This window comes from Enoplosus armatus, chromosome 2 (assembly GCF_043641665.1).
Source record: "Enoplosus armatus isolate fEnoArm2 chromosome 2, fEnoArm2.hap1, whole genome shotgun sequence".
Taxonomy (NCBI): Eukaryota; Metazoa; Chordata; class Actinopteri; order Centrarchiformes; family Enoplosidae; genus Enoplosus; species Enoplosus armatus.
The window spans coordinates 21327069-21345473 of record NC_092181.1 but is presented as its reverse complement, the minus strand read 5'-3'; the positions used below and the strand labels follow the sequence as shown (position 1 = coordinate 21345473).

At 37.5% G+C, this 18405-nt stretch overlaps 2 protein-coding genes across 2 annotated transcripts; both read left to right on the top strand.

The window, feature by feature from the left end:
* The first annotated feature begins 1097 nt into the window (after positions 1 to 1097).
* On the top strand, positions 1098 to 11631 carry frg1 (FSHD region gene 1). Its single transcript, XM_070921737.1, has 9 exons — positions 1098 to 1205; positions 2533 to 2600; positions 3419 to 3541; positions 6203 to 6260; positions 6556 to 6670; positions 7729 to 7833; positions 8014 to 8105; positions 10502 to 10612; positions 11459 to 11631. The coding sequence occupies exons 1-9, from the start codon at positions 1147 to 1149 to the stop codon at positions 11493 to 11495; spliced, it is 768 nt and encodes a 255-aa protein (XP_070777838.1). The 5' UTR covers positions 1098 to 1146; the 3' UTR covers positions 11496 to 11631.
* A 1799-nt stretch (positions 11632 to 13430) lies between these two features.
* Positions 13431 to 17975, top strand: asah1b (N-acylsphingosine amidohydrolase (acid ceramidase) 1b). The gene is made up of 14 exons (XM_070919231.1): positions 13431 to 13533; positions 13698 to 13744; positions 14607 to 14697; positions 14781 to 14867; positions 14977 to 15055; positions 15145 to 15219; positions 15310 to 15355; positions 15455 to 15599; positions 15720 to 15774; positions 15875 to 15956; positions 16431 to 16562; positions 16826 to 16949; positions 17103 to 17159; positions 17245 to 17975. The coding sequence occupies exons 1-14, from the start codon at positions 13465 to 13467 to the stop codon at positions 17332 to 17334; spliced, it is 1179 nt and encodes a 392-aa protein (XP_070775332.1). The 5' UTR covers positions 13431 to 13464; the 3' UTR covers positions 17335 to 17975.
* Positions 17976 to 18405: the final 430 nt, after the last annotated feature.

The following is an 18405-nucleotide window of genomic DNA, read 5'->3' as shown; positions in this document are numbered from 1 at the left end:
TGTCCACAAATGATTTATTACCTACTGTCACAGGCTCCTGATCGGGCCATTCCTGTTAAATGAGGCAACATTAGCATACACAGTTATATGAGGACACCATCCTTGAGGTCACCCCCTGCCTACCTTACCAGTTGATTGGTGTGACTATATTTGCGTTCGAGGGAAGGGTCTCGGGGGTTTGACTCAGAGAACATTTAACATTTATGGGGTGTGTGTGTGTGGGGGGGGGGGGGGCTGGCAAGAAGAGACAAATGCCACTTCTTCAGACTATGACCTCAAGATATATATATATATATATATATATATAATAAAATGTCTCTTATGATTTATGATCTGCTATGATTAAATCTGGTATATGAGATAAAAATGTAGTCAATGTAATGCATATGGTGTTGAATGACAGCAGTAATTATTCCCTTGTAGTTAACTTGACTGTATATTAGGCTAGAATGGATATTTAAAAATCAGGTACTGATTAGGAGAAAACATGGAAACCTGTGGGAAAATTTTTATGGGTATGACTGCTCAAGGTCTACCTTGATACCTCCAATCCACTTTCACTGGAGTTTTGCTGTCCTCTGGTCACAGGTAGAGATATCCTAACCAGACTCAGTTCAAAGAAAGAAGCAATTTATGTATAACTCCAAAACACAGATAGTGGTAACTGTGATAATCTAAATGTTGTGAATTATATATTGTGTATTGGAGAAGTACAACCCCATGACTGGAGGTTGTGTAATTCACATGGAATTGGGGGGGGGGGGGTTAAGTACAGATTCATGTATGTCTACTCATCCCCAACCAATCCAGTTCTGGATTATACCAACCAATATTATTTCTTTCTTTATAAGGATACCTATAAGGACATTGGGAGTGTGTTAGAAGTCTATGACGGTTGTATTGCATTACAGTGTACAGGTATTTCTATTTTTAGGTCACTCAGTGTAATATTAGCTAGTAAGAAGATATTAAAGTATCCTTCGCATAATTTCCTTTCGGTTATGTAGGTAGTAAAGTAGATTTAGGTTGGATAGGTTGAAAGAGATTTGACCAGACTTTGAGTGTGCCTCCGCGGCCGCCGTATATGTGTTAGCTATAGGAAACACAACTTGAGTCTAGTAGCCGTGCTAACGACTGGGCAAAGCAATGGCTGAATATTCTCACGTAAAATCAACCAAACTGGTTTTGAAGGGTCTCAACAAAGGGTAAGTGTTTCTTTCACTTAGTACCACAAATCGCTACCATCTGGAGTTGTAACGTTATTCACGGCCAACTAACTGGGTTTCTATAACATATGCTAAAGCTAGCTGAGGCTAAAACGTTATTGGTACGTGAAACATCAGTTAGTGTACTAACGTTAGGTTACTGTCTATTTTTGTTACTCTAACTAAGCAAGTCTTAAACTTTTAACTATCAGCATGGTGACAAAGGCTACCGCTGATTTTAAGTCTCACTGTTTGGACCTAGTTTAACTAACACATTAGCTGCTTCTTTGACTAGCTATTAGCTAAACGTCAACAGTGGTTAAATAAACAAAATGACCAAGATACTTTGTGCAAAAGTAGTTTTAGCAGAAGCAGAAACGTCAGATAACGTTAAGTGCTGTTAATGTATTGATTTGACGTTACAGTTAGATGTAGAAAACATCATAGTGTTTGTTTATATGACAGGGAGGCAACATTAGTGAAGTCCAAAAAACTATTCCGAGAAAGAACTTGTAAGAAAACACAGTCTGACGTTAGAAGATTGCAGAAGGCTCCATTGTGTTGAAATTGATAATTAATAAGGAACTACTTTGATTCTTTCTAGAGCAATGGGAATAAAAAGAGGATAATCAGAGGATACTTATGTACTACACAAACAGAAATATAAAAAACGTTTGCCCTGTATACTGTTTTATCTTGAGGCATTTCATATATCAGGTAATGATTTACAAATGAATAAATAAAGTTAGAAACATCATTCACATTGTTTTTATGGGGCATTTTGAAGATATGGTCAATCTAATTTTGTCTTGAATTCAGGTTATAGCACAAAAAATCTTGTCTTTGCTGACCTCCAGTGGTTTAACTTCTCATCTTGCTGCAGTGATGTACAAGTGTACTCCAGGACCCTGTGACATCATTTGGTTACAAGTACAACGGAGCACATTTCTGACCATATCCAACAGTGATGCTGGGTGTTCGTCAGGGTGAAACAGGCTTGAAACATTCAATCAACTGCTTTTCACCCTGGTGTTAAGTTACTCTTTAAAGTCAGCAAGGTTGAATACTTTGAAGGCCTGCAGCTCGTGTCCAAGAACCATAATTCATATTGAAAAACAACTTAATCATAACTCAGTGATTTGTTATTGACTTTAAAAGCCTTGCAGTTGCATTTTCAAGGAAAATGTATTCACTTTCCACAAATTGATTTGCCAGCCTGAGAGGTTTAATGATTGGATATGCCTACCCATGTGATTAAACATTTAGCAAGCTTATTACAAATAAAGGCTTTTATTTTGCATTTTATTATATTATATATTTTTTACAGGAAAAAGAAGAAGCATAAAGATAAGAAGGGAAAAGCATCAGATAAAGAAGCAAAACCTGATATTGTTGGTATGTGTACTGTCTGTGTTATTAAATTTTAGCCAACCAAATACTTTTTATATCTGATTAAGCACCGAATATTCTTGTAGCATGTACTGGAGATGTGTGAGACAATTTGATTGTAGAAATCTCTCATTGTGGTATTTGCATGTCATAATCAGCCAATATTAACTTTTAAGGCCTAATCTGTATTTTGTTTTAGGACCCCATTTACGTATATATTTACGTGCGTAATGGAAAATAATTATTGATATAGAATCAGTATTTTGTGTTTCTATACTGATAATCATTGAAAACATAAGCCTTGAAGCTGGTTTTAAAAACGTTATTGATGTTCACGGTATTAGAAACAACTTGTCTGTAGTTATTTAAAATATTAAACGACTTAGAGTGATAACAGGTTCTGCTTTTGTGTTATAATTGTTTATATTTGAATCATAGATTGTACCTTTTTTAAAGAGATTTAAAAAAAACTGCAGTGGTCAAGTTACAAATGATACCACAGCAGATACAACAAACAAGAACCTCCTGTAACATCTCAACCCACTGACAAACTTACAGTGCTATATTGCAATTTTGCCCATGTGGTATATCTCTGCCCCAGCTAGAAGTAATATGCCACTTGCATGAACGTTGTTTCAGTTGAGTAAGATTCCAAGTAATATTTTGTTTCCATTACTTCATCTTAGTATGTTTTATAACTTTAGCTTCCTCCAAAAATTGTCCTCTGAGTGGATACTGCCCCTTAATGTTGCTGTGGCTTTCAAGCACACAGCGGTGCCATGTGTTATTACACCTTTTGACACGGGTCTTTAACTGCTAACCAGGTGGTTGGTGGGCTGTCGGCAGCTTTGGGGAAATCGCTGGAACGGTTGCCATAGAGATGCAGAACAACTCGTACATCCATGCCCTGGATAGTGGCCTCTTCACAGTCGGTGCACCTCACAAAGGTAAGAAGATGGCCGAGTCATTTCAGAGGAGTCGGGTCATTCATACAGCTCTCGTGACTTTTACTCAGTTTGATCACTTTTCCCAGCACAATAGAACGTTTCTATCTATATAATTCCTTTTCAACCATAGAACATGTATTTCAGTGCATGTAAAAACAGCTTTTTTTCTGCTGCTGCTGGCTGTATGAACAATTTCTACTGCTTCAGTTGCCTCATATTTCTCTCATTGCACTCGAAATAATTGCCAGAGACTCATTAACAGTAGTCCATGGCGAACATTCAGATTTCACAAGTATTTGATAAAGATTTCTTTTTAATTCCATGAGCATTTATTGAATGTTTGAATACTGAATGTGTATTTTTGCCGTTAACCCAGGTACATTTCTGAGCCTAGGAAGTGATTTTTTAAGTGATGTTATGTAGTAGAACATGGAATAATGCTCTAAACTGCACAGGTCTATGGCTGGGCAATAATTCAATATTATTGTACTATATTATTATTATTATTATTATTATTACTATGATTATTGCACAGATTGAATTGTATAGCATTGATATGATTATATCGTCTTGCCAAATGCTGTTGTCTAATTAATGATTCCAAACTAATTCTAATAAATTAGTTAAGTTACTTATCAGGGTCTTTGTTTTATATGTTTGAAGAAGAGCTGCAACTTTTAGTTGATTAATTGATGTCAGTCAAGAAAAAATGAATTATTTTGTTAATCGTTTAATCATTTTAGTAATTTATCAAGCAAAAATGCCAAACATTTCATGGTTATCACCTTCTCAAATGTGAAGATTTGAGGCTTTTCTTTGTCATTTATAATAGCCGACTGAACTGTCCATTATAATGGGAATTTTTCACAATGTTCTGCCATTTTTTGACAAAACAATTGGTTGAGAAAATAATTGAATTAATAATGAATATTAATTCATAATGAAAACTATAAGTAGTTGCAGCCCTAATTTGAAGAGATCTGACTTAAGTAATAAGAGTGGAACACTTTTAACATCAGTTTGGTTGATTTATATGTAATTTAGAGTACACTTGCCATATACACACACACACACACACACACACACACACACACACATACATACACATACATACATCCATACTGACGTTTTTTTTTTGGGGGGGGGGGTCTTTGATCCGTATCACCCTGCTTCACCCAGAATGATAAATGTATATATGTAGCACAGAAGAAAAGAGTGGGACGTTACTTGGGAGGACTTGCAAAGCAGGATTATAATGCAAAAATAGCACCATGTAGGATGTAAACTGTTCTGCATTTCATTTTGTCTGCATTTTAAATGAAGATGCAAATTCTACATCTATTCATTATTCCACAGTTGTACAAACTTGAAGAACTTAAAACTCAATTTTGAGGTTACGTTTACTGTAGGCTCCAGGCGTTGTGGGGATGAAGGGGGGTTTTGCCTTCAGTCCACAAAGCAGTAAGTATTTAAGGAGTAAATCCAGACACCAGACTGAAGAGGCTGAACAGGGGTTGAGTTGAGGGTAAGCACAGAGCTAACTCCGGAGTTTTCACTCATTTCTGCCTTCAGGCACTTCTGAGGGAGTGGTGCTCATTCAAACAGTCTGCCTGAAAAAGAGACACTACTAACAGTTAATTCAGCCCACGTTTTGTGAGAACCAGTGAAAATGGCTGGGAGATTGAAACATCCCGATTCCCTTAGTGGGTCCTCATCCTCTGCATGCACATAAGCTCATTTCTAGGAGATGAAAGAGGATGTGAGCTAGCAGTATGGGAAGAGAGATTAGAGATTTTCACGTCCTCACTGGATTTTCTGCACAGACGCCACGCTGTGGATGATGCAGCATTTTAGAAAACTGCAAAGAAAAATTCACATTCACCTGCAGGTCAGAATAAACGTGCTCTCTCAGCCAACTCCGAGGGTCACCGTCTGACATATTCCAAAGATAATCAGCCTTTTGAAAAAGCAGCTTATGTCACATTTTCCCTCTACTTTATTAATGCTTTCCTCGTTAATGTCCTGCAGGCCCTGCTCTCCCTTGACCTGATGCCTGTATGACGCACTACAAATTGTGCAAAACTTTGATTTATTGTAAAGGTCAGGAAGTGACCTAATCACAGGCGGATCAGTTCTATGAAATCATGAGGAACCCAGGAGACCTCAGTATCAAATAAAGCATTTAAATGCAACACAACAGTTCCTTCCATATCTTATTCCAAATGTCTCAGTGCTGGAGAACTGGACCCACATCAGCACTACGCAGCCAGAGATTTTGCATTATTAATAACAAGATTGCATTAGTAAAAAATAAAGCAGGTCTCAAGAAGTTATGCACATTGTAATAGTGGCACATGATTGTTACTCAGTAATTAATTTAATACTAAATGATTGTTTTGTGTGGCAAAAGCTTTTCTGTCATCATTGTCAAAATTTGGCTACGGGTCAAACATCTTGCATCACAGAACATTTAAACTTGGCTGTTGGCCTGCTGCAACATTTCTTTGTTTTTAACAGGTAGAGGAAGAGCCTCATTAATAACAAATCTAAACACAATGAAACTGAAACATTCTGTATACAGACCAATATAAAGCCCTTTGAAAAGCAACACTAAGAGCCGTAAAATCTTTAAAAAGGAAAACAATGTTTTATATGTTTCAGATGATGAAGGACCTGACCCTCCTGAACAGTTTACTGCCATCAAGGTGTCAGACACAAGGTGAGTACGCAAAGACAAACTGCACATTGTATTTGCATCCACAGATAATCCTTCACCAACTTTTTATACTGTCTAGACGTACAAGAGTAATTTACCCTTCCAACCTCTTAAGAGGTGCTGCCCATTCTGGAACTATTTCTTCAGTTGTGGATCTCAGATTAACCCTCTACTGATATTATTAAAGAAAACAAATTAAGCTTTTTTATGTTCTGTTTGGGGTTTTTTGAGGCATTGAAAAGGCCATGCCAGTGTACTGCCATTGTAGAATTTAATTCTGTAATTTTTTCTGTTGCAGGATGGCCTTGAAGTCTGGATATGGCAAGTACCTGGGTATCAATTCTGATGGTTTGGTAGTGGGGCGCTCTGATGCCATTGGCTCCAGGGAACAATGGGAAGCAGTCTTCCAGGAGGTGAGTGGACCTTTTAAAGTTTCTCCTAATCTTGCTGCACATTTAGATTTAACCCTGTTGACCAGCAGGTAAATAAAGAAGAGGAAGGTCTCAAACAGAAGGTGATACTGTAGATACATGTTTTTGACTTCTGTGGCAGCCAATCCCGTACTTTTGTAGAACAATGGTGGGTTTAATCCTTGACTGCAGGCAGTAGAAAGAGATGACAGGAAATTAAGGAGAGAGAGATGCAACAGAGACGAACCAGGGACGCTGTAGTTAATGGTCTGTGTTTTATCCCTTAAGCCACAGGGCCTCCCATTTTCTCTTCAATACAAGTAGAGCTGAAACAATCAATTGATTAATCAATAAATTGATCAACAGAATAGTAGTTAGCTATAACTTTTCAATCACATTTCACAGGTTCCAGCTTCTTTAATGTGACTCTTTAATACTGTTGTTTGTCATTTATGATAATTAATTAACTTGGGTTTTGGTAAATTGGGATGGGAATTTTCATTTTCTGACATTTTATTGACAAAGCAATCACAGAAATAATCCAGCTGTAGGTGAAAGACTTAATGACAGTGCAATGAATGCTGTAATAAATATCGTATGGATAATGTAACTATACTTAATTCTACTTAACTATACGTAGTAAAATGTATTTGTATCAGTAAATCGTTTTATTTCCATGGATGCCCATTTAGTGTTAAAATAAATACACACATATTTTTGCAGTTGTGGCACATGATGTAAAAAGGGAGTCATTTTTTACCGCTGTCCCCTGCCTTTCACGGCTCGCCTCGTGGCTGATTGGAGTTTAGCCCATGAGAGATAACACTTAGCTGTAGTCAGGAGCAACTAATTCATTATGCAGAATGCATCTATCTTATCACTGTAGCGCACTGCTCGCCTTGATGCTTTGTTGAACCTATAAACAACCTGCCCGGCACAACCTTGAGACTCTTTTACATCAAATATCAGGCAACCTTTCATGCCTGTCACAACAACCAATCCCACTGCAATTCTATCTAATCTACTGCATCCTCCTCTGTTTTCTTTCTGTTCTGCCTCAGGGCAAAATGGCTCTCCTAGCAGCAAATAGCTGTTTCATCTCCTACAGTGACAGTGGGGACATTGTGGCCAAGAGCAAGACAGCAGGGGATGGCGAGATGCTGAAGGTGATGTGTAAATTGTGTTCTTCCACAAGGTTGCATGTTAATCCTTTTCATTTTAAGCATGCGATCTCTGTGGGGTCCTGACTGTTGAGATGGAAGGGGAAAATGTTTCTGACCTCACTTCAGGGGGTTCAAAGGTATTGATATTTAATGCAAATTTCTTTTTTCCTAAATGATGAACAGATCAGATCGAGTGCGGAACGAGAGGTCAAGCATAAAGACGACATTGCAGAAGAGGACAGGGGCAATGTGAAGTCTTGCGAGGTCAATTATGTGTACGTAAGCTCCACTTCAGTTTTGACTTAATGCACAAGCAGCCCAATCAACAACAAATGAAGGAATCCCATGTTGGCTTCTGGCTGCATAAAACTTTCAAATTAACGGTCTGTCATTCTCTGTCAGGCTCAGTCGATCTTTTTGTGCTTCATTTTAATCTGCAATTTAAGAGCCAATCAGAAACTCTTTTTCACCCACGGACTTTCAAATTAGGGCAGTGGGAGGAAGGGACTGCTGTTACAGCAGTCCTGTAAAAAAAATACTATATTTGTGAAACGTCCACAAGTGAGATGAGTAACCTGATAGAAAACCATTAAAAAAAAAGATATTTCTGCTACACAAATTATTTTTATATATATTTTTTCAGATCTCCCTCTAATCTTTGCTGCGCTGTTTTAAGGGGTCACAAGCCTAAAAAGGGTTGGCAGCAATAGTATAATGCACCATCACACCACACTATACAGACTCACAAAATACCAGAGGGTCATCAGCTCCTCTCTTACATAGTGTCAATAACAATTAAAAGTCTTACAAACATAGTGTTTATTCCAAGGTGTTCAAGGATTCAAGGAATTTATTGTCCTATGCATTAAAATGCCACCGGAGCATTTCCATACAATGAAAACTAACTTGTGTCCTGGCTGCTCTCCTGTCAGCGTGTATACACAGTATACAGTCATGCTGTCACACACTGTGTTACATACATACAGATACAATACAAACAGTATAAATAAGCACACATGCAAAAAATTAATTACATAGTCTATATTGGATTGGATTGTTTAGGGGTGTCTGTTGTTCTTGTCATTCTGTATATGTTGTTTACAACCAACAGGTTTGACAAAAACAACACAAGGTCCACTTTATGTGTTTCCAAAGCTTTCAGCCACATCATTTGGCCTTCCTCAGTTGTCACGGAGATCGTTTAGTTGTTATCATATGAACACAGAAAGTAATTTTGGTCATATGACAACAGGTTTCTACATTATAAAATGTAATTGGTTAACTATAATCCATTTAGATGTTGTTTAGAAATGGTGTGTATCCATGCACATTATCCATATACAACAACAATTATTTGTAAGTACTAGGTAAGAAAATATACAGTATATTGGATTTATTGTCAGTTTAGCACATATTAACTTTTTTAAGTGGTATTTGTCTTTAAGCTGTTGTCACATTGTAACAATAATTATACTTGTGTTTCACAGCAGCTTGACATTTTGCAGTTTAAGCAGTATATGGGATACTGCCTCCAGCCTCCCCTGAAATGAGAGCCAAAGCACTTTATTCTGATTGAGGGGAAAAACTGTGATTTCCTTCCCATTATCTTCACATTGTGACAGTCTGCACCGCCAAGATTTTGACAACAAAATCACATCCCTGGATGTGAGATCACACCTTTTAAGCTACTGCCTCATCAGTCCCACGCCTTTAAAGATGCAATTGATGGTCTGCTGTTAAGGGTGCGATGAGAGCGCAGCCATATATACGGCCCGTCTGCAGCCTATTAAGTTCCAGGCAATATGTCTGAAGCTGTTTTTTGCTTGGCATGCTTTGGCTTGTGTTCCCACTCTATTATTTGTTTTAGATGAATGCCGGGGAAATGGACTCATCATGTTGACATGTTGATAATGGCTGCCCTTGAGCCCATGTCTTGATGTAGTGTTTAGTGTCTAAAATGCCTTTCAGGATGGAGTGCAGCTTGGGAATCATAAAACACGGGCAAAGCACAGAGAAACTAAATAGCTAAGACGTTTCTGACTAGAAGTCTTGGTTGCTTATAACACTATTGTAGTCGATATTTGTATATGTTGTTAATATTGCTTAAATTAAAACAACAGATTATCTTAAGCTCTCTCATGCACATTTATCAGGGAAAATGTTCATGAAGGTTTACACTGACAGAAGGAGGAGGATAAAGTCCCCACAGCCTATCGCACAGTGCAGTGGTACCTTTCTAAATTTCTTAGCTTATTTAGATACATGTATAAATTCAAGCTGAAATCTTGATTAATAAAAAGAATATTCCACCCCCATTAACAGATTCCATTGTTATCCCTGGTAAAACCTCCAGACTGAATATTTAAATAATAATACTGTATATGTTGATTTGTGACACCCAGTCGGCTTAGCCATTCAGCCTATTGCTATTTAGCCGCCACTGTCAACATTTAGACACTCTGCTTTAGTTAATACTTGGGCTCATTGTCTGTTTTTTTTTTTTTTTTTTTTTTAAGATTTAGCTTCTTAGAGCTTCAGTGTCAGTTTACTAAGGGCGATAAGTTCTGAGAATTTCAGTAATTCTGAGGGGGTGTGTTTATGTGTGTGTGAGTGGTGAGTCATTTGCCATCGTTTTGTAATAGTCTTATTAATGTTGCTGTGTGAATTACAGGAAGAAGTTTCAGAGTTTCCAAGATCGGAGGCTCAGGGTTAATGAGGGAGACGCCTGCTCGCTAAAGAGAGCCAGAACGGACGGGAAGTTTCATGAAGCTTTGCTTGACAGGTGTGAAAATAAGCTCACTGGATATTTATTCCACAACACCTAATCTTTTTCGTCTTTTTCTAATCATTTTTCACTATTATCATCACCACTCTTCCTCATGACACTGAATTTATGCTAAAATACATGAAAGATTCTCACACACAGTGAAATACAAGGCTGGCAATTGAGTTCAATCCTGAGTATTGGATACAAACAAACTGTAAAACTCCTTCCATAACGGAAAGCTTTGTGCAGTGTTATAATTAACTTCTTAAATGTGTGTTCATAAAGAATATAGAAATATGATCATTATACCTTTGAATTCTTTTGAAGAGTTGATTTTGAAAAAGCCAATGTTTTTAAAAATAAAACAGTAAAAATGTTAGATTAAGTCAAAATAAGATCATATGTGGAGTATATTGCTAAATTCAAAAATGAGGAATCATACTAAAAACATTTCTAAATTATTTTTCTTCTATTGTTATTTTTTACCTTTTAGATACATTTTCTGAACTGATATGTTCGATAGATTTGTATAGATCCAGACAAAAATGCACATAAAAGCACACTGAGCACACTGCCATGGGACCAGCCTCCATTCACTTTTTTATGCGTTTACTTTGCATCATTAGATGTGTTATTTGAACTTGTGAAAACTCATAGGGCAGTAGTTCAGCCTCATTCTCTCATTATAACAGATCTGAGAAATCTATTCACACAATCATCTTAGCAGTATTAACGAGGAGGATATGTGAGAATTTATGCATGCTATCATATCTCACACTAGGCAATATGAAGTGGTATTCAAAACATACAGTAAAATATATGACAACTGAATGTAACATCATCATTTTGTTTTCACTACAGGAGGAGCAAAATGAAAGCAGACAGGTACTGCAAGTGACGACTCAGCTTTGTAGATTACTGCCATGTCTTTGTAAGTTGTAGTTGTAGTTGTTGATTTTATAGATTTGGCCATTTGATCTGACATTGATTGTACTGTTTTTTTTGTTTTGTTTTTAAATATTTTGAATAAAATGATATGGTCAGATCAGTTTTGTTGGTCTTGTTTATTTGTGTGTTTGTATTTGTTGTGTTTTGCAGCCAGTTGGATTCATCTTAATGGTGACATTTATAGAATTCATTGACATATTGAGAATAAATAACCACCATTTTGTTTTGCTGTGGAGCAACTGTTGGTTAAACCTTTAGGTTATAGGATGTCCCATGTTTTTGGAGTGACTCTACCACGTTGTATTTGTATACAGTGATCGAGTGGTCAGTAAAAGTAAACTATAACTGAGAAGGCAAACAACAACAAAAACTGACCTTTATCCAACCTTTGATGAAAGGTCAGAGCGGATGATTTATTTATACTGTGATTCTAATCAGTTTGGCTGTATTTGGTGTGGTGTTTGCCATGAGATTATGTAATGAAGATAAATGTCACCCGAAAAAAGTAATACATTCGTTCACACAAATCAAAAATGTGGGAAAACTGAACTTCCCTCCATCCCTGTGACTGATGCATTATATATTATATTATTAGATTATTAATACTGAATACTTCATATACAGTTTGATTGGGCATCAGGCCCCTCCAAAGGGTCACAAGATAAATCTGAGGGGTGTGGGATAATTAAGAGTATGAAAGAAGTAAAAACAAGTTCTGCTACACAAATTTGCATTTTTCTCAGATCTGTGCTTTTTGTGAAATATTGGATAATTTAAATACTTTTAGCTTAAAACTGTTTCAAAGTTAAACCATCAGAGATGTTTAGAGGGGATATTCTCAGAGGAACTAAACAACTCATAGACATCTAAAATGTGACAAGGGGCCCCAACTAGACAGACATTTTATTTTGTAAAGGGTCACAAGTCAAAATCATTTGTAATCACTGGTTTAATATATTAGAATGCATTGTATTTAATAAGCTTACCATATGGCTTTTTCTGTTAAAATCATCTAGAATAGTAACTACAGCTGTCAAATAGATGTAGTGGAGTAGAAAGTACAATATTTCCCTCTGAAATGTAGAGTGTGGAGCAGAAGTACAAAGTATAAAATGGAAATACACAAGTGCAGGTCCCTTAAAATTGTACAGCCCTTCAGTAAATTAACTTAGTTATGTGTTATTTATGTGAGTATATACTCTATATCTGGCTGAATTTTTGTAATAAGTCTACTACAATGTTCATTACATGTATCCTTTCTTTAAGTATATATTATTTTATTGCTTTTTTTAAATGTTATTTCTTCCTCTCCCCTACCACCGGCTCAAATCATTTGGAGCACTGTAACTGTCCACCTTTGTTGTGTGAAACATTTATGAATTGTAGGCTAATAAAAAACGTATGAACAAAAAACTGCATGGACAGTGATCATGTGTGATGTGTTATTAAACTGATTACCTAATCAAATGTAAAGTTACTCGCTGAAGCAAAACGATGGGAAACAAATATGTTAAGACACCCTTTAATAGACATGCAGGTGTCACAGGAAGAAATAAACGCAATCAACCACATGAGTGGTCATGTTGTTTATTTTCACTTCCGCATGGAAACAACCACTGGCTTGTTTGTGTCGAGGGGTGTTTTGAATCAGGTCGTTACTCAATTTGTCCGAGGCTCTCTTTCATGGCAAACAAAAGAACATGACTTGTTAATCTTTGTGTGTCTTCGAAAATACATGTCAAGTGTTTCTCGTTTATTTGTCCAAAAGGCGTTTTATGTCCATTTGAAAGCTTCCCGATTCCCCTCTGTTGCATGAAAGTGAGGTCACTGTCACGAGATAAACAGTAGCATCTTCCGCAGTAAACTTCATTGAAAAACCGACGCAGGACGAATATCAGTTTGGGTGAAATCGTCCAAAAATGGATCACTGTGTTTTTCCCATTTTAGTGGCTTTACTTACCGTCGCATCGACACAGTTTATACCACCGGTAAGCGCCATTTCCGCGTTATCATTGCGCTGTTTAACACGTTATTTTGAGAAAACCCGGGTGCGTTGTGTAACTGCATTGAGCTGTGTTTATGTTTTTACTGTGAAGTCACGCAGAAACCTTCAACCCTGTTAATTACTGCTTTTATATTAATGTATTCACAGTATACAGAAGACTGTCGGGCACAAATGTATCCACCAAACGGCCCCACGTAAGTAACATTAGTCTGTAATTGTCAAAGAAAGAAATGTTGTTGAACTAACAGTTACAGAAAGTCCCTGTATAGTCAGTCAGCTAACTTATGTCATTGATGTGTTTTGTAACGCCTGTGCTTCATAACTGAACTCTGCTGCCTTCACTTGCTCCTTGTAAACTTTATCATCCAAATCCACAAGTTAGAACATGCTGCGTTTGGTTGGGAAGAAAACATTGGAGTGCATATTGAGGATTTGTTTTGTTTTCCTTCTTTTGTTGGCCGTTGTTTATTTCAGAAATCAAATGCCCCAAAGCCTCTGCTGGAAGAAAAGAAAATGTGCATTCGGCCATGATTCATTAGCTGATCTTGAATAAGTAATCGGGCACTCCACCCATTTTACACATTAATATCAGTTTGCACATCAGGAGGGAGCTGTGGAGCTGTGAAAACAGCTGTTTGACGTCTTCTGTGACTCTGGAGGAGTTTTTTGAAGTCAGAGAAAAAACATGTACAGGGATATAAAATTTACTGTGATTATAAAACGGAGAAAAGCATGAAGTTTGCACGTCTGAGAAGCTGAAGCCAGGAAGTTGGGGGATTTTTGCTTGATGAATGACTAAAATGATCAGAAATGTTGGCGATTCATTTGACAGACACACATTTATTGTCTCGTTCCACACTAGATTAAACTAGGATTTACAGGTCAGATACAATTGGCCTGCATGGCCTCAGCTGTTGCATTTTAGCTTCAGAGGCATTACATGTCAAGTTAATTCAAAACGGCTCAAATAAAATGTAATCAGTGATGTTGTGAATAGGATGTTATCATTTGCATCGTTATGCTTCAGCAGTTTTACAGCTCTTACTTTCTCATCAGGTTCAGAGGAGCTGTCAGTTGGTACACAGTGGACCTCGACTTACCGCCCAGCAAGAGATGGACGCCTCTGATTACTGACAAAAAAACAGACGTAAGAACGCTGTCAAGTACTTTTTAAACGAGTCTCACTGAAACACCACATTTTTGTTTTACTCATAATCTCTCTCTTTTAAGCTGGTCAGCATGATTCAGGCCATCAAAGACTTGGCTTATGCATTTGTGCCCAGTGGAAGGCTGATAGAGCTGGTCGACATTACGCTGGTGAGCGTCACTCCTCTCTCTGAACTATGTTTTCCTCAGAATAACTGATGCATTTTTATGTCCATGAAAGGCTTTACAACTGCAGTGTGTTTTTTATAATGTTCTGCAGCCTCTGATGGTGGACACACTCCCAAACCCTTTCAGTGAGGAAATCAAAGGAATTGCAGCTGTTTCAGGAATTCCTCTTGGTAAGAAAACACAAATGTTCTCAACTCCCCATTTAGTATCCGTGTTTTGAAAATGTCCCATTAACCTCTGCTGTTTATTTATAATGTAGGTGAAGTCGTCTTGTTCAACATCTTCTATGAGGTTTTCACTGTGTGCACGTCAGTTGTTGCAGAAGACGAAAAGGGTGGGTCATTGTCCCGAATCAGATTGATTAATTAGTTTAAAATGTTTCTATATCAGTATCGAAACACTTTTTGGCTTTGCACTCTAACAGGTAACCTCATTCATGGTAGAAATCTGGATTTTGGATTGTTTATGGGGTAAGAATCACCACAAACATCACAATTAATAAGCTTGATAGTCTTGACTCTGCTCTGGTAAAAGAACATCTCATGAGACGGACTTGTGCCCCTTCACAGCTGGGATGTGAAAAACAAGTCTTGGATCATTAGTGAGAAGCTGAAGCCTCTAGTGGTCAACCTCGACTTCAAGAGAAATAACCAGACTGTCTTCAAGTCTACAAACTTTGCTGGATATGTTGGCATGCTGACTGGCATCAAGCCTGTAAGTCATTTAGTATTATAACTGAAGATTCAATCAGCATAAATCAATATTTAACATCAATGACAGCTGTTGAGTTGTTGATATAAGAGACTCAACAGATGTTTCTTCTCTTCTCTCCAGCACTTATTCACCCTGACTATGAATGAACGCTTCAGTCTCGATGGAGGATACATTGGTGAGTGATTAACTGTTTTGCAGTACTATTTCTACAGGTATTTGAGATAATGTCTCTGTTTTGTTACGACTCTTCGTCATCTAAATCTATTCGCATGCAGGAATCCTGGAGTGGATCTTGGGGAAGAGAGATGGGATGTGGATGAGCTTTCTCACTCGCTCTGTCCTAGAAAATGCAAACAGGTACTCCTTTTTGATATTTAAAGGTACTAGTTTTTGGCCACTGGTGTTGCTGTAATGTTTCTATGAGCAGGTCCCTGTATTGTTTGTATCTCACGTTCTAGCTGCATTCATAATGGGACACACATGCACAACACAAGCACAGTGGCACATTTTTATCAGGACAGTAATGCATATCATCATATCATGCCATGTCTGATGGCAGTATTGTGCTGTAAAATGAGATCAAATAAACACAAGCCAGTATAAAGAGACATGAATGGGATTTAAGAGTAAAATAGAAGATAAATCTGAATACATCCTCCCAGGTTTAATTTAATAAAAGGCAGTGGCAAAAGTTTTAACCTATGACTTTAAAAGAATTGAGTTGAAGCAGCTGGTTCCAGATCTGTGGTGCACAAAAAACTGAATGCTGCCTCTCCGTGTTGAGAGACGATGTCTCCGTCCTAACAATGAGTCTTGTCCTGTTCTCACTAGCTACGAGGAAGCCAAAACTCTCCTGGCTCAGACCAAACTGCTGGCTCCGGCCTACTTCATCCTTGGAGGAAACCGCACCGGCCAGGGCTGCGTCATCACCAGGTCCAGACTGCTCAGTATTGACATCTTGGAGTAAGTACTGGAGCTTTTAGAGCATGTAATCTAAGATAACAATCCTGGATATAGATGTCTGTAGTTGACTTTTTACCTTGTGCCTGACTCAAAAGTCACAATGACGCAGCTTTTCTTGTTTTTCTTGTGAAACCACCACTTGCTCAACTAGGAACTGATGACTGCTTTGGTTTCATCACTTGCTTGAACTCATTATTGCACAAATCAGTTGCTTACTGTAGCTGTCACATGTTGAGGCTTTCATTTCATTGTTTGTATTTGAGGATTGACCTGAAGCTGGGCCGGTGGTATGTCCTGGAGACAAACTACGATCACTGGAAGGAGCCTTTCTTCCTGGATGACCGCAGAACTCCTGCCATGAAGTGTATGAACCAGACCACACGGACTGTGAGTACTGAGGACACCCACTTCCTGTACAGGACTGGACACATTTCAGACCAGTCATGTGATTTTTTTTTTTTTTTTTTTTGTTTGGTCTGAAGTACAAGTATGACACATTACATTCCTGTCTGTATGACTTCCTTTTGATCTGTCTTTTAGAACATCTCACTGGAGACCATGTATGATGTGCTCTCAACCAAACCGGTGCTGAACAAGGCGAGTCTTTGACTGTTTGTATTTATTAATTAAAAGTTACATTAGATCAGTGTAAATAACTTTTTCCTTACTGTTTTTTTTACAGTTGACTACATACACAACACTGATGCAAGTGTCTGAGGGAAAACTGGAGTCATATATCCGCGACTGCCCAAACCCCTGCATGCCCTGGTAACAGTCCAACCACTGAACCCAGATCAGTCTCTAAATGCGTATCTGCTTGGAGAAGCTGTGATGGAGACAAGCTCGGCTGATCTTGGGACAAAAGTTGAGGTTCTTCTTTTTGTTGTCTTTTTTTTAAGTGTTTGCACAGCTACCAATCACCTGAACCAAAGTTTGTCTCAACAGCAATGTCATTTTGACATTTGTATTTGTTTTTCAGACAATTCAGGAATAATTACAACTTTGATGAAAATACTAAATCGTGCTTTTTTTCTGTTATGAGGGAAGTTGGTACAAAAGTGAATCAAACTTGTAAATGTTTTCCCTCTGTTATATATTTTTTTTACTGTAATTACACTGCAAATTACACACTCCATTACTGGAGCTAACCATGGGCTTAGGGACCCCTGAGATGAATGCTTGTGTATAATTGAATTAATTCCATTTTATGTTAAATGTCTCAAATCCAGCCCACGCTCACCATTTTGTGCCTCCACACTGCGACCCTGCTTTAGTTTAGTGTTGTTTTAATCCTAATTCAGATGTTGACAACATTTTGACAACAGACTACTGACCATTTCACACAAATGTACCTCGTAGCCGACAACTTACTTTTTATTTTTAAAGATGGTTAATAAAAGAATAAAGACTCTACTTGTGTTTAAGATTTATTTTTTCACCATGTGAGCTGGTTATATTTTGAAATAATTTTTGATTTCTCATTTGGGGCTGTAACTAACAAAGATTTTAATTTCATTCCCAATTAATGGATAATTTGTTGTCTTTAACATGTAAGAAAATGGGAAATGCCCACCACAATTTCCCAGAGGACAAGGTTATGTCTTCAAACGTCTTGTTTTGTCCAAAACCCCAAAAGGTATTCAGTTTACTGTCATACAGGACAAAGCAAAGCAGCGAATCCTCACTTTTTAGATGCTGGAACCAGAAAATATTTGGTATTTTTGCTTGAAAAATGATTAATTATTGAAATAGTTGCAGATACATTTTTTGGCAATTAATCATTGCAAAAAGTATCTCAAGTATTGTGCAGTAGTGTAAACGGCCGTAAGAGACAGTGACGTTC